Source organism: Leiobunum rupestre, chromosome 9, assembly GCF_980474605.1.
Source record: "Leiobunum rupestre chromosome 9, qqLeiRupe1.1.hap1, whole genome shotgun sequence".
In the NCBI taxonomy this organism is placed as follows: Eukaryota; Metazoa; Arthropoda; class Arachnida; order Opiliones; family Sclerosomatidae; genus Leiobunum; species Leiobunum rupestre.
The window spans coordinates 9,174,164-9,196,729 of record NC_143392.1 but is presented as its reverse complement, the minus strand read 5'-3'; the positions used below and the strand labels follow the sequence as shown (position 1 = coordinate 9,196,729).

Sequence of the window (22,566 nt, the reverse complement as noted above, 5' to 3'; positions counted from 1 at the left end):
GTAATAACGGCTCTCATAGGGCCCGGAATCCGGAATTATGGTTTTTTCCCCTGGGCCCCGTAAATATAGAGTTATTCCCAGTAATAACGGCTCTCATAGGGCCCGGAATCCAAAATTATGTTTTTTACCCGGGGACCGAAAATGTAGAGTTATTCCCAGTAATAACGGCTCTCATAGGGCCCGGATTCCAAAATTATGTTTTTTACCCGGGGACCGAAAATGTAGAGTTATTCCCAGTAATAACGGCTCTCATAGGGCCCGGAATCCAAAATTATGTTTTTTACCCGGGGACCGAAAATGTAGAGTTATTCCCAGTAATAACGGCTCTCATAGGGCCCGGATTCCAAAATTATGTTTTTTACCCGGGGACCGAAAATGTAGAGTTATTCCCAGTAATAACGGCTCTCATAGGGCCCGGAATCCAAAATTATGTTTTTTACCCGGGGACCGAAAATGTTGAGTTATTCCCAGTAATAACGGCTCTCATAGGGCCCGGAATCCGGAATTATGGTTTTTTTCCCTGGGCCCCGTAAATGTAGAGTTATTCCCAGTAATAACGGCTCTCATAGGAAGCGGAATTCGGAATTATGTTTTATACCCCTGGGCCCCGAATTTGTAGAGTTATTCCCAGTAATAACGGCTCTCATAGGGCCCGGAATCCGGAATTATGGTTTTTTCCCCTGGGCCCCGTAAATGTAGAGTTATTCCCAGTAATAACGGCTCTCATAGGGCCCGGAATCCAAAATTATGTTTTTTACCCGGGAACCGAAAATGTAGATCTATTCCAGTAATAACGGCTCTCATAGGGCCCGGAATCCGGAATTATGGTTTTTTCCCCTGGGCCCCGTAAATATAGAGTTATTCCCAGTAATAACGGCTCTCATAGGGCCCGGAATCCAAAATTATGTTTTTTACCCGGGGACCGAAAATGTAGAGTTATTCCCAGTAATAACGGCTCTCATAGGGCCCGGATTCCAAAATTATGTTTTTTACCCGGGGACCGAAAATGTAGAGTTACTCCCAGTAATAACGGCTCTCATAGGGCCCGGAATCCGGAATTATGGTTTTTTTCCCTGGGCCCCGTAAATGTAGAGTTATTCCCAGTAATAACGGCTCTCATAGGGCCCGGAATCCGGAATTATGGTTTTTTTTCCTGGGCCCCGTAAATGTAGAGTTATTCCCAGTAATAACGGCTCTCATAGGAAGCGGAATTCGGAATTATGTTTTATACCCCTGGGCCCCGAATTTGTAGAGTTATTCCCAGTAATAACGGCTCTCATAGGGCCCGGAATCCGGAATTATGGTTTTTTCCCCTGGGCCCCGTAAATGTAGAGTTATTCCCAGTAATAACGGCTCTCATAGGGCCCGGAATCCAAAATTATGTTTTTTACCCGGGAACCGAAAATGTAGATCTATTCCAGTAATAACGGCTCTCATAGGGCCCGGAATCCGGAATTATGGTTTTTTCCCCTGGGCCCCGTAAATATAGAGTTATTCCCAGTAATAACGGCTCTCATAGGGCCCGGAATCCAAAATTATGTTTTTTACCCGGGGACCGAAAATGTAGAGTTATTCCCAGTAATAACGGCTCTCATAGGGCCCGGATTCCAAAATTATGTTTTTTACCCGGGGACCGAAAATGTAGAGTTACTCCCAGTAATAACGGCTCTCATAGGGCCCGGAATCCGGAATTATGGTTTTTTTCCCTGGGCCCCGTAAATGTAGAGTTATTCCCAGTAATAACGGCTCTCATAGGGCCCGGAATCCGGAATTATGGTTTTTTTCCCTGGGCCCCGTAAATGTAGAGTTATTCCCAGTAATAACGGCTCTCATAGGAAGCGGAATTCGGAATTATGTTTTATACCCCTGGGCCCCGAATTTGTAGAGTTATTCCCAGTAATAACGGCTCTCATAGGGCCCGGAATCCGGAATTATGGTTTTTTCCCCTGGGCCCCGTAAATGTAGAGTTATTCCCAGTAATAACGGCTCTCATAGGGCCCGGAATCCAAAATTATGTTTTTTACCCGGGAACCGAAAATGTAGATCTATTCCAGTAATAACGGCTCTCATAGGGCCCGGAATCCGGAATTATGGTTTTTTCCCCTGGGCCCCGTAAATATAGAGTTATTCCCAGTAATAACGGCTCTCATAGGGCCCGGAATCTAAAAATTATGTTTTTTACCCGGGGACCGAAAATGTAGAGTTATTCCCAGTAATAACGGCTCTCATAGGGCCCGGAATCCAAAATTATGTTTTTTACCCGGGGACCGAAAATGTAGAGTTATTCCCAGTAATAACGGCTCTCATAGGGCCCGGATTCCAAAATTATGTTTTTTACCCGGGGACCGAAAATGTAGAGTTATTCCCAGTAATAACGGCTCTCATAGGGCCCGGAATCCAAAATTATGTTTTTTACCCGGGGACCGAAAATGTAGAGTTATTCCCAGTAATAACGGCTCTCATAGGGCCCGGAATCCGGAATTATGGTTTTTTTCCCTGGGCCCCGTAAATGTAGAGTTATTCCCAGTAATAACGGCTCTCATAGGAAGCGGAATTCGGAATTATGTTTTATACCCCTGGGCCCCGAATTTGTAGAGTTATTCCCAGTAATAACGGCTCTCATAGGGCCCGGAATCCGGAATTATGGTTTTTTCCCCTGGGCCCCGTAAATGTAGAGTTATTCCCAGTAATAACGGCTCTCATAGGGCCCGGAATCCAAAATTATGTTTTTTACCCGGGAACCGAAAATGTAGATCTATTCCAGTAATAACGGCTCTCATAGGGCCCGGAATCCGGAATTATGGTTTTTTTCCCTGGGCCCCGTAAATGTAGAGTTATTCCCAGTAATAACGGCTCTCATAGGAAGCGGAATTCGGAATTATGTTTTATACCCCTGGGCCCCGAATTTGTAGAGTTATTCCCAGTAATAACGGCTCTCATAGGGCCCGGAATCCGGAATTATGGTTTTTTCCCCTGGGCCCCGTAAATGTAGAGTTATTCCCAGTAATAACGGCTCTCATAGGGCCCGGAATCCAAAATTATGTTTTTTACCCGGGAACCGAAAATGTAGATCTATTCCAGTAATAACGGCTCTCATAGGGCCCGGAATCCGGAATTATGGTTTTTTCCCCTGGGCCCCGTAAATATAGAGTTATTCCCAGTAATAACGGCTCTCATAGGGCCCGGAATCCAAAATTATGTTTTTTACCCGGGGACCGAAAATGTAGAGTTATTCCCAGTAATAACGGCTCTCATAGGGCCCGGATTCCAAAATTATGTTTTTTACCCGGGGACCGAAAATGTAGAGTTATTCCCAGTAATAACGGCTCTCATAGGGCCCGGAATCCGGAATTATGGTTTTTTTCCCTGGGCCCCGTAAATGTAGAGTTATTCCCAGTAATAACGGCTCTCATAGGGCCCGGAATCCGGAATTATGGTTTTTTTCCCTGGGCCCCGTAAATGTAGAGTTATTCCCAGTAATAACGGCTCTCATAGGAAGCGGAATTCGGAATTATGTTTTATACCCCTGGGCCCCGAATTTGTAGAGTTATTCCCAGTAATAACGGCTCTCATAGGGCCCGGAATCCGGAATTATGGTTTTTTCCCCTGGGCCCCGTAAATGTAGAGTTATTCCCAGTAATAACGGCTCTCATAGGGCCCGGAATCCAAAATTATGTTTTTTACCCGGGAACCGAAAATGTAGATCTATTCCAGTAATAACGGCTCTCATAGGGCCCGGAATCCGGAATTATGGTTTTTTCCCCTGGGCCCCGTAAATATAGAGTTATTCCCAGTAATAACGGCTCTCATAGGGCCCGGAATCCAAAATTATGTTTTTTACCCGGGGACCGAAAATGTAGAATTATTCCCAGTAATAACGGCTCTCATAGGGCCCGGATTCCAAAATTATGTTTTTTACCCGGGGACCGAAAATGTAGAGTTATTCCCAGTAATAACGGCTCTCATAGGGCCCGGAATCCGGAATTATGGTTTTTTTCCCTGGGCCCGAAAATGTAGAGTTATTCCCAGTAATAACGGCTCTCATAGGAAGCGGAATTCGGAATTATGTTTTATACCCCTGGGCCCCGAATTTGTAGAGTTATTCCCAGTAATAACGGCTCTCATGGGGCCCGGAATTATTATTTTATCCCGTTTTCGAAGGCCTTGCTTTTCCCGTCGAAAACAACCCTTCCGTATTTATTTTACAGACTTAAAATATTGATTATTTTCCGACCGTATTCCGTTATGCAAAAAAATCGGAAATAAGATGTCTATACTTTAAATTCTATATCCTTCCCGAAATAATAAAATCGATTGAAAATCCCCCTGAGGCCAAAAATGAAAAGTAAAAACAATATTTATAAAAAATAAAATAAGTATTTTCTCGTGGTTTATTCGCAAAAGCTGGTGTTTTTATAAGAAAAAGACCAGCTTTTGCAAATAAAGGAAAGGATTATTTGCGCAAACTTGAAAATACATTTGAATAAGGGTCGCGCATTTTTAAGGACACTAAAAATAAATGTAGAAAATATAGCTGTAGAAGTACGTCGATATATTTTGCGTTAAATGATGTTACCTGGGACTTCAAATAAACGCGGGGAATGACATTCTACCGCGTGGTGGAAAATGTCAGATAGTTGAGGTAAAATTGACGACTGATTAGCGAGTTATAGATTCGACCTTTGACTTTTACGCGGCGACTAACAAAAGAATACCGCTATTGTCATAGCGGCTCTTCAGTCGCCTCGGGCTTTTTCAAACCTGGGCACCCGATACCCAACACAATGAATACAGTTGGCCGTAGTCTGTAATTCGAAAAGTAAAATGTTCGGGCTCCACTAAACGCTGTTAGTAAGTGGGATTAAAAATTAAGATTCCGGGCGAGCCTTGTACGAGGGTAAACACCAGGCTTTATCCGGATAAGAGTCGCTTCTATCTTCGCGTCCATTCAATTAAACGACGTTGTAGTCCTAAAAATAGGCCTCGGTTAAGTGCTCAAAGCGCCGTCTCTTCGTAATATTTTGAACTAATAAACCTGATTTACGAGCTGGTAACGCCGTACTTCTCTCGCTTTGTTTAGAAACTAGCAAATTGTTTACGTCTAGTTGTTGACGTTCTTTCAAATAACTCTTCTAACCTGACAGATAAAGTAAACTGATTAATTTGGTCGTCAGGGCAACGTCTTCGTAAAAGTTCTGGTATTTTTCAAATATAATAATAATCCACGCTAGCGACTTAATATGCCTTTTAAACAGGTGGCAGGGTTACAACGCGTAGGAGGGTGGTGCCAAGCCCTTCATGTCACGCGAGCTAACAGCTCCCTACACTCACTATTGCCGTTAACCTCTACAAGTTTTTATAGAAGGGGAAACCGAAGAGCTCGGGAGAAAACCCCTTAAACCAGTGGGGAGATAACTTGCAAACTTAGCGCAGAAGGAGTACTTCCGAGTTTTCACCCAGTGCCACAAGTTGGGATCGAACCCGGCTCCTCCTGCAAACCACACCGCCACCCCACTTATTAATTAATATTAATTCATTAATATTGTTTTTGGTGTTAGGTATAGAGAGGTTTTATCATATCATATGTAACCTTGTTTACGGGATATGACGTAAATTACGTCACTTACCACTCGGTTACGTAAAACGCGTCTTCAACTGAAAATCGTATAATGTAGTTCGTTATTTCTAAAGTTTTAATTTTGTTGGACCTCGTAATTTCTTCTAAATTGTTTTAGAAAATTGAGATTGGTGAAATTTTACAATTAAACCACAAACTATATATTCTCACACGAAATAAAATTACCTTTTAACTTTTTACAACGTCTAAGTAATTGAACTAGAAGAATTTTAAATTGGCCTTATATAAGACCTAGAGGGGAAAAAATTGCGGAAGGTGTTCTGGCCCGTTTTTGTTGATGGTCGTACGTTAAATGGCCCCATCCTAGCATCCGTACAGCATCATTTATCCCGGTTCCTCCTTATCCAGTTTATTCTTTGAGAGATGGAGTGGAGAGCCGTTCCTGACAACAATGCCCTCTCATTTGCATAATGACAAAGGGCCAAGCTCTTTCCCTCTTTGAATAAATTAACGACAACCACTACTGGCCAAAAACCCATTTCGAGATAGCCCCCGCCTTAAAACATAATCCATCCAACGAAGACGATGAAGTCTTCATTTTTTCAAACGCATAAGTTCTTTTAACTAAATCAGTTAGAAGATGGGCAGTATTCGCATTGATTAATTATTGGGTTCGGGACAGTATTCAATTAAAAAATCCAGCGGCGTATATAGTGATTTGTTGAATGGGTAATTTAATCAGTGGCGTTGCCAGGAGAGGGGTAGACCAGGTAACGCTCCTCGCCCAAAATCCGACGTAAAAGCACCACGAAATTAATTAAAATTAGAGAAACTTTTTACGGTATAACTTTTAAATTCCTTAACATTTTGCTGAAATTTAATACAGGTAGCGTAGAAATTTAAATTTATGAGACTGAAACGCGTCATATTTTGTAAGCTTTTTGAAATGAAAAAATAGCCCTAAAATTCTTCTAAGGGCCCCTAAAAATTGGGGATACCACGTACTTAGCTTACATTACCAAGAACTGTCGTCACCCTAGTGAATTTAATTTAGACTAATTTACCATTGTACAAAACTTGATAATTTTATACCAATTGTATATCCAGTTTGTCAAAAACTAAATATTTTTCATACCCAGTTTTCCAAAGACTTATTATATTTATACCAATGGCATAGTCATTAGTTTTAAAGGGCAAATTTCATCAATAATTTACGATATACAGGGTGTTTCAAAAGATTATGCAAAAATTTGAAGGAGTTGTAAGGGTGAGTTGAGAAGTATGCCTGTATTTCCCCCATTTTCCTACGATGAGTTAAAAGAGCGACAGAGAGCTTCAAAGTGTGACCTACTAGCCCCTGGAAGTAGGCTGCAAAAAGCGCAAAACCAAGTAGCAGGGAAATGAGATCATTAAAGTTTGGATTCGTGTGATAGGTAAAAAAGGACTTTGTAAACAAATCGAGGTAACCAGCGTAAAAAAGTAAACAGTATTTAAAGTCGTGGTGGACCGCGTTTGCTCATCACTTTCAAACTGCAACAATGGATTTCACTTCGGAAGAACTGCCGGAGGACTTTGTAAACAAATCGAGGTAAACACAAAAGTAAACTTAAACAGTATTTAAAGTCCTTGGTACTTGGTTTTGCACTTGTTGCAGCCTACTTCCAGGGGCTAGTAGGCCACACTTTGATGCTCTCTGGCGCTCTTTTAACTCATCGTAGGAAAATGGGGAAAAAAACAGGCATACTTCTCAACTCACCACCTACAACTCCTTAAAATTTTTGTATAACTTTTGAAACACCCTGTATATTAACCAGTAAACTTCGTAGTTTCCAATGCATAGCTATATTTAGTCGAGCAAAGTCAATATTCGTAGAATGAGCACGTAACACCTTTGGATAAATTGATTCAGTCTGTGGAGAAGGTACCATTACATAATCGAACTCGCATATACGTCAATTACCGTCTAGTCAGTACTTACATAGTGGCGCCATGGATGTACTCGCTGTTGCTTTACCGCGGCGGGGGGTGGGTGAGGGATAGAAGCTGTTTCGATAGTGAGTGATGTAGGAGCGCCCTACGAATTATTGATCGAGTTGGCGGCGGGTTAATTGAGCCTGAACCCCGTCAGCGCGAAGGTGCAGAGATCCAGAGAGAGGCGAAACTGCTTTAATCCGCCTTCGTTTACCCCGAGCGGATTCTTGTAAGCGCCCACCTTAAGCTCTTTTGTGTCCTCGTGCATGGCCTCTCTTCTAAGCCCTTTTACGCCATGGCCCAAGCATTGTGAGTTGCCCATCCCCAACGATGCCATTATTTTCAATAAGAGATGTCTCTTCGCAATTCCAAACCATGGCAGTCCTTCTCTTCCTTAAAGGGAGTAGAGCCCTCCTTGTTTGGTCGGGTGCGCCATAGCTTCTCTCTTTTCTCGCTCATGGCGCTAGTCTAGAACGATAGTAGAAACACCCAATTCTTCTATAGAGTGTTGTCGTCTGAAACCCTGCGACATCAACATGGCAATTGGCTATTGATAAAAAACGGTAACTGTCATGGCAGCCAATATTAACGCTACAGCTGTGACGTTACAAGTTTTCAAAATCGTATCAGACGACAACACTCTATTAGAGGAAGCGTGCCGCCCTGAAGCGGTTTTCTCATTTGAAACCTTTATTGTTCCATTGTTAGTGTTTATTTTTTAAATGCACCCTTAATTAACATATAAACAACAATATCCGAGCTATAAAATAATAAGTTTCATTATAGTTTGGATATTTATTAAGATATAATTTCCTAATAATGAGGTACGTGGTTTTAGATTCACGAAAGGCGTTCTAGTAGATATGCGAAATTAAAGCACTACCAAAGCGGGGATACTTTTAGGGGGATAATTCCTCAAAAACCACTATTTCAAACTACGAATAACACTTGTTAGAAAAATGAGGAGATGGAATTATGTATTGCTCCAAATTCCTGAAAAGGTTATACTCCCTTTAATAAGGCTGTCTTGCCGTTGAGGAATTTCGTCAGGGAGGATAGTCTATTTGGTCTCAAATGACAGTCATTATTGACTTTTTTCAAGGTGTTTTTTTTCCGGAATTTGACATAGATTAATGAAGATTTATCGCCCACATTTTTTTTAAACCACTGGGAATTCGGGTATTTTCAAAAAATAAAAGGGCTAATTACCGACTTGATGTGTTTCGAAAGGGCTAAAGTAAGCGGAAAGATGCTGTAAAATGTGAAGGATTACGCGTTGTTTACTTTTATTTGGCTGTTTGCTAAAGTTATTTAAGGCTTTACTTTGTAAATAGCTGTCTTCGAAGGTCAACATTCAATTAAAAGATTTTCCGTCAGGGATTACGCGCTAGTTCAGTCAGTGGAGTAGCGATTGGGGATTATCGTGAGGTTCTCAAAGCACACTGGCAGTATTTTATCGGTTTCTTAAAGGGAATATAACCCTGGCTGGAAGGTGATAGTCTAGAACGTATAATGATACACCTCGCTACTGGGTGGGGAATAGGAATATTCTAGACTGTCGATCCACCAATCGCTACCTTAGAACAAGAGTCAAGCAAGTCTGAAAACCCCTATTTGAGAAAAACCAGTTTTAAGTTTAAAATGTAGCATAACAACAACGATAATCTAATGATGAAAATTGATAAAAATAGTGTGAAAATATATATTGAAAATTTTGTACCGAGTCACCTTAATTTAAAAACACTCAATTTCTTATTTTGAATTTCTTTCAATAGTCACGTATCTCGACTTACTTGACTTTTGCTCTCAGGTAGCGCAATGAGTGTCGGCGGAAGCTTCACTTTCAATGTTAGGACTAAGGCTGGTTTTTATTTGAGAAAATAACACCATCATTGCTAAGAATTGACGCAAAAAAATTGCTTAGTTTCCACTTGCAAGCGTCATAATGTATTATGTAAAAACGTTTGTACATCACAAAGTTAGGTAACTTTCCGTTACGCTGGCTAGTGGAAACCAAGCATTAGGCCGAACAGTAATTTTTTGCGTCGTCGCTAGGCGCCATGGCGTTTTTTGTCCTAGTGAAAACCAGTATTCATACTTCCTTTAAAGTTCTGATAAATCTGTGGAAATAGGGACTTTGCACGTACCTTTGGCTATGGCCTTCATGCTTCCAATAGTTGATTTTATAAAATAAAAAATGGTCTTACCCAACTTTTTAAAATGTTGCTCTTACGTCACAAGACACAGCTTGATTAGTATATCCAGCGCACGAGCGATTTGGGTGCGCTGGAAAAAGCTATATTCCTCGAGACTGTAGCGCGCGCTAGTAGGCTTGTAAAAGTGAGAGACTGTGCTAGCTAGGAGCATCAAACACAAGGAGAACGCAGCTAGCCTTTAAACACGCTAACGCAGTGTTGTGTACAAATTTCATTTAACGAGCCTTTACGCTGAACGTTCTACGGGTGGGGGAAGACAATTTCCAAATTTTTCCCCTTCCGACGGCAGCAGGCGCTAAAGCGTTTAACCAATGAAAACTGTACGCAAGAAAATGCACGACTTTGACGGGTTGCGTTCTCCTTGTGTGGGCAGTGCTGTGTTTGTTGCTCCTAGCTGTGACTTAAGAGCAACATTTAAACAAGAAGGCCACGTTATTTTATAAAAATAAGTATTCGAAAAAGCATAGGTGACGTATTATCTACGTCATACTGCAAAGTCTCTATTTCATTCCGTATTAATTTAATTAAAAACAAGTTGGCAAGCCAAAATATACCTCTCCTCGGAAGAGTTTTTAATTTTCAGTGAAGCGTAGCTGTATCCGTGGTTCTGCGGTAGAACGCTCATCTGTCGTGCAAGAGGGCTCGGGTTCGAATCCCGGCCGATTAAAAAGCTATACTACACCCAATGACAAAAAGAGGGCGCTTTTGGAAAAACCTTTTCCCTGATTCTAAGAAACTGGGTACGCAGTGATTACCCTTTGCCCCGAAAATGCGAACGCGTTCGCAGGCCTGACAGACAGACCCACCCACAGACAGACAGACACGGTGGTTGTATAACCGCTCCTAGGGTACAAAGTCCCCTCGGAGAGGTAAAAATTATCTGTGGAGTGACGTCATCGGTGAGAAAATATGTTGACACCTAGCAATCGACTGTGTGTACTCCTTAACTCATTACGGGTCGGTCCATATTAAACTAGGCTAAATAAATGATACTATGGTAAACTTAATATCCCATCCAAGCGGCGGTTCCCGGAAAATTCCTTTAAACCATTAATTCGTTAACGCGCACAAACCATCTCCGCTAATACGTTCTTAATGGACTTTATATACAAAAAGTGCCGTCTTTTCAAGACAAATAAATTTACTCGGTGGAAGGGCGTGCGATGGTGTATCGGAGGGTTGACAGAGGGGGGGAACGAACCCCGGGTTTGACCCTAAACGGACCTGACCCGAATCGACTATTTTTTGCGTCTCTATATCGTTTTGCTCTTTTTTGTGGGGTAACGGGCGCCTTTGCTGAAAGCGAAACGCGTTGCCATTGAAAGATGAGGGAAATAGGAAGCTATTTGTTTATTTTTCTCATCTCCAGTGACCCATATTTAACGTTTCTTGTATTGATTTATTGACAAGATTTTTGACGTCCAGGAGGAGCAGCGATTTACCGCTTAATATTTTTTTGATAATTCTAGTGTTGTTAATTTTCCGGAAAAATAAAATGTGGAAAAATTTCCAGAACATTTTCCGAATTACGGAAAATGTTCCGCAAATCGGAAAAATAAAAAATTTAAACATAAATTACTTTTTAAGGGTTTTTAACTTTTTATCGATAGAAAATGTCTAATTTCAGTAAACATACTACAAAACATTAATAGTGTTACATTGTTAATCAGTTTAAAGCTAGTTAAGGCTAGAGGTTTAGTTTTACTTTTAGATTCGAAAAAATGACGCGAAAATGCCGCTTTATTTAAATTTGCAAACAATATTAAACTAATCATGGAATGAATTGTTTTCGGAAAAATACGGAAAATTTTCCGGAAAAAAAGGCCTCGGTCATTTTCCGGAAAACTTTGCAAGCGGAAAATTTTCCGATTTACAACACTAGATAATTCTTATTTTTAAACATTAGTCAGGAAGCATTTTTGTACAGATTTGACACTCGGAGGAGAGAGAAAATGTCTATTTTCCATTTATTCATTTCCCTTATAAATATTGATACGCTCATTAGAGGTCTGCTTTTAAATACCCCAAGTCTTACCAGATGGCGCGCCAACATTCTGAAACGTCGAAATTTGGAGTTATCAAAAAACCGCGAAAGATATAATTTTATTCCTTGTTTCTTTTTATGCTTTTTTTCTGAATTGAACTCTTGTTTATAGCCAGCATGTATTTATTTATTCTTAGATTGAATTAATATGTTGATACTATTTTTAGAATTTCTCCCAATCAACTTCGGGGTCTGCCTGTAGACTAAACGCTTTCAGAGTCAATCAAATCGGTGGATATCTAATTAGATTTACGCAAATGCAGCACACGCTGGTGCTGGTTTGGCTTTTGCCCTCCCGTGAGGAGGAAAAATTCATCAACATATTCATTATCCCTAAGTATAAACAAATACATTCTTGTTTATAGTTGTTTACATAAAGCATCGGTTAAAATGATGTTACGCGTTGTTTTTGAAATAAATCAGCGAGTATTTATTCACCTCCTGCCATAAAGTTTAAATTGGCTCCATCTGGTATAAATATAAGCGTTAAAATCTAAACTCCAAAGGCTTCGCTCTAAATGTTTGCTTTCCCGTAACCAACTTCTAAATGGGTTTATACGCCATCTATCGGAAAATAGTGAAATTAGTTTAATTCTTGAAGCACGATCTATTTATAGGAGTAATTAAATTCATAAATAAGTCGTGAAATTTAAAAGGGGGTTGTTAATTATACTGTTGAAGGTTTTAGTACTTCAAACTGTTCGTAGGAGAGATGGGCTGGCTGTTGCCGCCGCCGCCAGCGATTGTTTAAAATTTAATGACTGCGAAGATATTCCAACCGCGCGCCCCGAAACCGTGATTAAGCTTGGAAATCCGCCCTCGAGAGAATTGCGTCGAAAAGCGCATCGATAGACGTTTTAACTGCAAAACGATTTGCAGAAAGATCCATCGCCCTTTCGTGCCAAATCCTTTATTCCACCCAGTACGACGATTTAAAACAGAGATTCCGGAATGATTTTTTGACTGGATTAATAATAGATGAAAAATTGGTCAAACGCCTGTAGAAGTGTTCCACACGCCGCACACTCGTGTACAGGGAGAAGATAGCTACCAGGAGACACCGTTATTTACATTCTAAGTTGGTTATCAATTTTAGATTTCGTAAAATATTTGGATAGATGGCTGGTTTAAATATTTAAGTTGTATATTTGAGCAACTATATTTAAATAATAAAGAAAATTGTAAACTTATTTACATTATATTCTACTACTTTCAATAATTTATAATTGGCAATGTTTGTTTATCCATTAAAATTGGATTTTGTATATTAGCCTAATATTTATCCAATCATATCTAAGCCTAATAATGGTAACTTTTCAGTGGCATAGACAGGAGTTTGGGCTGCGTGGGGGAGAGGGGTGCAAAATTTACTAATACAATTAATAAAATAATTTGTTCATGAAATCCATTAAAATTTGATTTTGTATGTTACCCTAATATTTATACAATTATATCTAAGCCAAATAATGGTAACATTTCAGTGGCGTAGACAGGAGTTTTTCGCTGGGTGGGGGAGAGGGGTGCAAAATTTACTAATACAATAAATAAAATAATTTGTTCGTGAAATCCATTAAAATTGGATTTTGTATATTTATCCAATTATATTATCTAAGCCAAATAATGGTAATTTTTTCAGCGGCATATCCAGGAATATGGATTTCCTGGGGGTGAAAAATTGACTAAAACAAATTAATAATAATATTAATAATAATCAGCTAGGCCCAAGTCATCTAGCGACTTTTAATGCCTTTAAACAGGTGGCCGGGTTACAATAATAAAACAATTTGTTCGGGTAATCATTTATTTCCGGGGGAGGGGGAAACCTGAGCCCACTGTACCCCCTGTTTACTCCACCGAACATCTCCTAAATACACGCTTTCCATTATAAACGGGCGGAGAGCAACCCCCGCGAAATCCCGATTAAGCCTCGCTAAATTAGAACCCCCTATCTCTAATTACAGGCGTAACTTGGGGATGAATAGTTAACAAAGTGAGGAAGTTAAAACGTTCGCGCCATTCGGGCGTTTGGAAACGCGTTTCTAGGGCCGACGTGAAATATCCTTATAAAGCGGGTCTAAGTCTTACTTGATTGCGTCCATCAGCGGCGGCGAGAGTGGTCGAAGTGCGAGCCGTCCAGTCACCCCCGGCTTTGGCGAGTGACGAAATCAACAAGTACCGGTTGCCGCGTGACGGCGGCGCTGAGTCGGAGAAACTGCTTCGCTGGTCTCGCTGCTGGCCGCCGCTGCTCGAAGATGATGGACCCGTGGCTTCCTTCGCGCAGCGCCGTCCGCTCATCGAAGAAACGACTCGCTAAAATATCGCTCCCGAACGCCACCTAGCGGCCGCTTATCGCGCTACTCTTCCTTCTATATGTCAGCCCGCAGCCAACCTCGAGTTTCCTTCCGAAATATCTCAACGGCTATCGCGCTCGCGGATGCTTGGACCTGGCCGCTATCGCGGTCGCCTGCAGTATGGCCACGTTCTCCCCGCGTGCTGGCCTTTTCCGACACCATCCCCCTTCGCTACAATTCCCTACAGCCTCTCCCGCAGCTTCTCCCCTGATATAGTTCGTCACCGAGCTCGTCGCGAACAGTTTTTAGCCTCGAACCCCTTTTGTCCATCGCTACTTTTTACGGGCTTCCCAAAATTGGCTTTGTTACCGACTATACTCTACAAATGTGGATTCGCGATCAACTTCGAGGATTTACGCGTAGAAACGCGGCTCCGGAAGCTGACGGCGATTCTACTTTTTTGTTCGGCAGGAACTTCTCTTCCTCTTCATCCGTGAAAATCAATGGAGAAGGAAAGGCTTCGGCGAACTGGCGTGTTTTACTCGCGACGCGATGAATGGGAAGTTATTGCTGCGGGGAATGTCGGGACAACTGCTTGACGCTGTAATTCCCACGGACTCCTAGCTCTCTCCCTTCTCCCTCTCCCTCTCTGAGCTCCCAAATCTCCCAAATTCAAAAATCGACTCGTACGTGGTCCGGTTTGGAATCTTTTGACTTTGTACTTTTATAAATGACTTTCCTGGAGAATGGGTTTTTCTCTTTTTCTAATATTTTATTTTAGTTTATTTTTTTATCAGAAAAGGCCTTGGGTCCATTGTCGTGTTTAAGGAAATCCTCAGTCATCTTTCATATTTCATCTTTCATCTTTAGGAATTGATGGTTAGATTTATGTTTCCATTTAGAGGCCAGTTTTATAAAATAGATTTTTTGTTCCTTTCTTACGTGAAAATTCAATTATTTTTTCTATTTTTGGGGGGGAGGTTGAAAATCTTCAGCATCGCAAAAAGGGGTAATCGTATTGAAAAGAACAATATATTAATTTCGTTGTTTTTTTTCGGATAATGAATTGGTTTATTACGGTAGAGTTTATACTTCAGTTATGGAAACGTTTTAGATCGGTATTCTGGTGTAGTTGATTAATTAATTAAAAAGTGTTAGATTAGTTTAGAGTTAGGTAAGGTATTTTTAACAGCTATTACATGAAATCGATAATAAAATCGAATAAAAATAGAATTTATGATATAGGAAACTAAGGTTAGGTTTACGTAAGTTTAGGTTAGGTAATTTGGACAGTTTTTGAGAAATATAATTTATTATATAATTATCTTATGTTAGGTTTGTGTTAGTTTAGCTTAGGTTAGGTAATTTGGACAGATTGAAAAATATAATTTATTATATAATTATCTCATATTAGGTTTGGGTTAGTTTAGCTTAGGTTTGGTAATTTGAACAGATTGAAAAACATAATTAATTATATAACTAAATTTGAGTTTGGGTTAGATTAGCTTAGGTAAGGTAATTTGGATAGTTATTGAAAAATATAATTTATTATATAATTATCTTATGATAGGTTTGAGTTAGTTTGACTTAGGTTATGTAATTGGGACAGTTATTGAAAAAATATAATTTATTATATAATGATCTGATATTAGGTTTGGGTTAGTTGGGCTTAGGTTAAGTAATTTGGACAGATTGAAAATTATAATTTATTATATAATTATCTGATATTAGGTTTGGTTTAGTTTAGCTTAGGTACGGTAATTTGGACCGTTATTTAAAAATATAATTTTGTTATACAATTAAATTAGATTAGTCATGGACAAGTTTAGTTTATGCTAGGCAATTTGAACGCTTGGAAAACAACTAGAGACCAAAAGTTATAAATTTTTTCATTTGGATTATTTTATCGTAGATTTTTTCTTTGTATGAATGGATTTGAATTAGGGACATTACCACTTTTAAGGTACATCAAAATTAAAGATTTTGTTATCATAAATAACAAAATATTCATAAAAATGCATATTAATAAATAATTTTATCATGTTACTTATGATATTAGTGATAATCCGTTGCAGCTCGGTTTAACATGTAGTTGAAGAAAAAAGTTAATCGATACTAACAAATCTAGCTTTCATGTAATAGATTTCCCTGGAATACCAGAAGAACGATTTGTTTGAAAAATAACGTGAAACCCAAAAATAAAATTTTGAAACGGCACAAATAATCAAAGTGAAATCGGAGAACCTGGCGTTCGTTTTTGGCAGGAGACATGCGCCATCCAATATTACAGAATCGCGTATCGATTGGATATGTACTCGAAGAGATACATCGGATACTCACTGTAGGTGGCGCACAATAAGGTACTCAGCGGAGAATGCACGTCGCGGGTGACCTTACAGCATAAGTAACATATTAATCCTAAGTATGACTATTAGCAATTTTCAGAGCTATTGCGTAATCATGATTTAATTCAGTACAGGGCCCCCTAGTGTGTAAATACGCCCAAGGATGATAATAACCTACTGCCAAGGACGTTAATATTGCTAGTTCGAACCGTTCGAACCGGAATTGTGGCGAGAGTGGTGTCGAAAAAACGTTCGGTAAGAAAATAAACATTAAAACGAAATAGGAATACTTATTTTAATTATGTTACTTATGCTTAAATTTCTATTAAGCTAAATTATTTCCCCCCTTAAGCATTCGGAGATTTCAGCACCCTTTTTTCTGTTCTTTTCGCGAATCCCGAGTTATTCGAGCTCTTTCGGAAATGAGAGAAAGATTAGATAGGATGGGGAAAACCTTGAAAATTGAATCAACTTGACAGATGCTTACGGGTAACCTCAACAATGTGAAAAAATTAAAAAACCACCACGTCACGAAGATAGTTTCGTCTAAACCATGACATCTACTTAACCTCAACCATTAATTTACCTCCGAATATTTCAAAAACATTGGCAGCTAGCTTTAAATATCCTCTTTCGATCAGTTTTATAAAGAACGTATTTATGTGACTAAGAACTTTGAAAGGTAACGTTGGCTTTTGCTGCCATGCTTTTGTACGTTTCAGAAAATCCATGCCATAAAATACGTATGTATCGTCATCTGGAGGCTTAGAAACTGAGATATTTTTGTTATTTAAAGCAAATGGTGGCTCGTGTCTAGTTGCATTCGCTCGCACTAGATGTCGTTAGCGTATTAATCAAAACAAGTTGAGTAAGCATCAAAATCTAGCCTAAAAGGTGTCGCAAATTGGACGCATCTCGCGTTGATTGGCTTTTCGGAATCACGTGATTATTATTATTATTAAACGCGTGGTTTCGGGTAGCCAATAGATAGCCGACAACTCGCCTTTCGCGTTAAGTGCCCGGAAGGTGCTGCTACCTAGAAGCGCTTTTAGAAGCATTTTTTAACACTTTTTTTGGTAGAGCCGCCACTTACTTTAAAGCAAGCGTCGGATCGACGTGTACTAGCTCTTTTATCAACAGATGTCGCTAGCGTCGAGCTCAAAACAAGATGCTTAAGCTACATTTTGACCCAAAAGGCGAGACATAAATGTACCCCTCACGTTGATTGGCTCGTTTTTAAATTTGACAAAAACTTAAAACTATAGTAATTTTTAGCAATATATTTTATATGGGATATATAGTTTAGGTTAAAGTCCACTATTTAGATATTAAGTTGTCTAATTATAATACTCTACAATGGTTCTCTGGCGACGTTATTGTTGCGCTATTTTGAATTTTAGCTTCCTGTGCCATTAATAGATGGCACCACGCTCTCCAGTATAGTCGTTTTTTTTTCGAAGAATCTGATAGATACATTGGCATCTCTAATAACAAGGGCCTTATCATAATACAAGTGGCAATGACAGAGCCGACTTTAATGCTTTAAGTTCAAATCACCGGATAAATATTTTGGAATAAAAGTTTTTTAAAACGTAAAATAAAGTACGTAGGTATAGATTATCTATTTTAATAAGTCACGTGTTATTGGAACGTGCCAACGAGCGCCGTTATTAAATAGAAGTGAGAAAGTCCCGTAATGTTATACAGCGCCATCTTCAGGAAAAATCTTAATCATATCCTTAAAATATTTTTTAAACCTTTAAATTTAAGTTTTCAAAATTAAAACAAAATAAATAATTTGTATAACAATCATGTATTTAAATGAAATTACACTTATTTTATATTAAATTAAAGAAATTTTTAAAATATTTTAAGCCGGGTTCGATCCCAACTTGTGGCACTGGGTGAAAACTCGAAAATACTCCTTCCGCGTTAACTTTGCAATTTCTCTCCCCTCTGGTTAAAGGGGTTTTCCCCGGGGTTCTTCGGTTTCCCCTTCCATAAACATTTGTACGGGTTAACGGTAATAGTGAGTGTAGGGGTCTGTTGGCTCGCGTGGCATGAAGGTCTTGCCACCACCCTCCTACGCGTTGTAACCCGGCCACCGGAATTAATGGCTTTAAAAGTCGCAAGATGACTTGGGCCTAAGGTGGTGCCTTGGGTATTAGCCTAGCTGATTATTATTCATAACATAGTTTTATACCGGAAACAAAGTTCAAGGATTTTAACTTACAGTTGCAAATTTTTACCTTAGGCTGGCTTAGTCGAGTTTCAGCCGTGTTCTTTTTAGGAAATAGGTTTCAATTTTGAAAAATAAAATGATTCCAGGAAGATTTGAAAGCTTTCACATTGATAAATCTCTTCCATTAATGAATCCCAAATCTTTTAATATTTGAAATGGGAAAAAACAAAAAAAAATAAATTATTCTATTTCAAAGGGACGAACAGTTTTCATATAATAAAGAATTTAAAAAAAAACTGACCACTTTTTTTTCGGAGCATCTAATCTTAAAAGTAAAGAAAGCAAAAACAGTCTTGTGCGTTTGAGAGAGAGATACGAAAAAAAAACTGAAAGAACCTTAGGCTTACATTTAATCAACTTTTTGCCCGGAAGGCGACGCTGGAGTCGGTAAGTAAAAGTAAATTTGACAGATGGAAAATTTTATATTTTGGAAGCTATTTCAGATACTAAATTAACACGTTCGTTTCGGCTTTCAATGTAAAGGCCCAATAAATATCTACACAGACGGGAGACACTATATTTCGACTACTAAAGAAAAACTACTTGTAAATATCTCTTTGTTAGCAAGATGATTACTTGGTACGTTGATGGCGGTAAATACCAGTAAACATGCGTTATTCACCTCAAATACCTTCAGAATTGAAGCGAATGTTTCTAATAGTCCATTTTACGTTACAAATAGACCGTTCTATAAAATCAGCTATGAATAAATTTCTGCTATGTGGGGTGTAAAAGTTTGGCCAGATTTTCGACGGTGATAAAATTATTTATCTAGAAAACCTGTGGTCGGTTTAAAACAAATAGCTAAAATTACCCCCGGAAATATAATATGTCTAGCCCACACAAAGACCGAAAATAAGCTAACGTTTTGAAACAAAAGAATAGAGACAGTTGCTAGTCCGACAAACTTGGTCGAATAGTCTTTGGGAAATGTTTCATAGAACGGGGCCAACGGGCTATTCAATAATTTGAGATTAGACAGGTTAAGCCACCGCCCTACAACGTGTAAGGGTAACTTGTAGGATTGTAGATGTACAGTTGTGTGTACAGCCTGCACCTTCTTCAAGTTCCCTCAACACGTTTTCTGGTGCTGGCTAACCTCTTTATTATTTCGACGAAATAAGCGACAGTTTTCATTATGAAAGCATTTTAATTTCAATAGACGCTTCAATAAATCATCCTCCAAGGAAATCGCCAAGAAGTAATATTTCCGAGAACCAGGACCCGCCAGGTATTGCATATAGGGCTTGTTATTAGAGATTCCAATGAATCCATCCGATTCTTCGAAAAAAAACGACTTTACTGGAGAGCGTGGTGCCATCTACTATTGGCACAAGAAGCTAAAATTCAAAATAGCGAAACAATAACGTCGTCAGATAACAATTATAGAGTATTATAATTAGACAAATTAATATTTACTTAACTATTGGACTATAACTTTAAATAATACATCCCATATAAAATATATTGCTAAAAATTCCTATAGTTTTAAGTTTTTGACAAATTTATAAACGAACCAATCAACGCGAGGGGTCTTTTATGTCTCGCCTTTTGGGTCAAAATATAGCTTAAGCATCTTGTTTTGAGCTCGACGCTAGCGACATCTGTTGAAAAAAGAGCTAGTATACGTCGAGCCGACACTTGCTTTAAAGGGAATACAACCTCTGGTATTTCTGTCACCCTCCGAGGGTTCCAATATTGTCCGCTGCCTCCCGTGGCTTTTCACACTTGCGGCGCTGATAATCGCTGATTGTGAAGGGAATAAAGGAAATTAATGGGGTCTTCCATAAAGAACGCGTTGGAGGTTCTATTCCCTTTAAAGGGAACGCTTGTTGCTGCCGTAAATGTGAAAAATTCCTATTATTTTAAAAAGCACTATATAAACAGTCACTTGCAGGTCCTGGCTCTCGGAAATATTACTTCTTGGCGATTTCCTTGAAGAATGATTTATTGGAGCGTCTATAGGCCTTGGTCTAAAGTAAAATTTAGCTGACTCATGAAGTTACAACAGACGACGTTATAAAGTAGGGGAAGTAAAAATAATAATCAGCTAGGCTAATACCCAAGGCACCACCTTAGGCCTAAGTCATCATGCGACTTTTGAAGCCCTAATTCAGGTGGCCGGGTTACAATGCGTAGGAGGGTGGTGGCAAGCCCTGCATGCCACGAGATCGAGCCAACAGCTCCCTACACTAACTATTACCGTTAACCTCAACAAGTTTTTATGGAAGGGGAAACCGAAGAACTCGGGGGAAAACCCCTTATAATAAGTAGTAAAACGTGAAAATTGATCGGCACTGGTACATAGACCAATAATCTAAAGGGACTAACTGTCCAGGATTTAAAAAGCTAATTTTAGTTCAATGTAGACAAACTTGGTGTCACTGAAGTCGATTTCCGTAGAGAAGCTGGAGAGCAGACTTGGAATTAGCGGGAGTCTTGGGGCCAATGGCTCTTAATAAAAATCAGTGGGCTCTTAAAATAAATCATTCGAACGGGGGTTGCGGGCCACCGGGGCTCTCAATTTAATTAAAAAATATTTATTAAACATTTTAAGGAAATTTCTGGAACATATTGATTTGTACGCCGTTTTTGAACGAGAGCGGGATCTAGCGTTACAAATGATTATGTGTGATATTATAATATACTTGCTTGTTTTAAAGTTAATAAATGTTATGTAAGTAACGTAACCAATTTTTATTTTCCTATTTTCCCTACCTAATTTTAAATTTTTTTCTCCCCAATACCCCCCCCCCCCCCCGCTTGGGCCAGTGGCTCTCAATAAAAATAAACTTAATATCACTATTTCCAAGCCTGCTGGAGAGTTCACGTTCAATTTTAACAAAATGGCGCCGTTGTAGTTGGTTAAATGATTAAGCTTAGTAAGTCTCAGTCCTTTTATTTTTGAAAATGGTTATTTTAAAGTTTAAGTAATGGTAATTAACCATTGTGTTAAGTAAAAATATATAGTAAGCCGCGTATGGCTGAGGTTTTTTAATCATATTCACTGGAATCCATTTAATTTCTAAACTTAAAAAATTTAATGAACTAAGCCTAACCTAACTTTCTCGCACGTATTGTCGCCTAAGCCCCAACTAAGGGCCCGTTGCAAAAGTCTGCTTTGCTAGAATCGCACATGTTAAATTCTATGGGCTAGCACTTTGGCTAGGGATTTTGCAACAGGCCCTAAGATTCTAGTAGTGATAGTTGAACATAATTCTTGAGGCGCTTCAAAGCGGATGACGTATCTCAGTAAGCCTTCCGATTTAAGCCACGCCTGCGGCCTACCGTGTCAAAATATCGGTAACAGTGCGTCCCCTTAGATTCTTGGTCCATGGCTGATCCAAGCAGGCAAATGGATCATAAAAAGTTGGTGTCCGTACGATCTCGAGAGCAGTCAAATGGAAAATGCCAAAAGAACTTTTCGCCCACTGACTTTAAGAATTGGCCTATTTTACGTTCAGATTTAATAACTTGTCGTTATTTCGACGAAGTAAGTGTCAGTTTTCATTAAGAAAGCGTTTTAATTGGAACTAGGCCTTGGTCTCAAAAACAATTAGTGGGGGTAAGAGATTACCCGCAGTCGTTACCTTGGTTGCCGTCGAAAACTAGTGTATTAGCTGTTTTGTGTTTTATACGTTTTTTAAAACGTGTGACGTCACAGCTGTAGTTTTCACCGTGGCCGCCATCACAGTTACTGCTTTTTTTCGATATTCGAATAACATTGGTGACGTCATGAGTTTCAACTAACTTCCGTTTCCCTTTTATAAAACTGACGACGCGTTTTCCGTCACCGAGATGGAAGTAACGTAATTTACGTCATATCCCGTGAACAAGGTTTCATTAAATAAAATGCTTTTATGGCATATAAGCAGAGAG

General features: G+C 39.3%; 1 protein-coding gene across 1 annotated transcript in view; it reads right to left on the bottom strand.

Moving 5' to 3' along the window:
* Nucleotides 1–14,119, bottom strand: part of LOC149926448 (uncharacterized) — an 88,625-nt gene extending 74,506 nt beyond the window's left edge. The window contains exon 1 of the mRNA XM_090158920.1: nt 13,895–14,119. Coding sequence (XP_090015046.1) covers nt 13,895–14,104 — 210 coding nt within the window. The 5' untranslated portion in view covers nt 14,105–14,119. The remainder of the gene's footprint in view (nt 1–13,894) is intronic.
* Nucleotides 14,120–22,566: the final 8,447 nt, after the last annotated feature.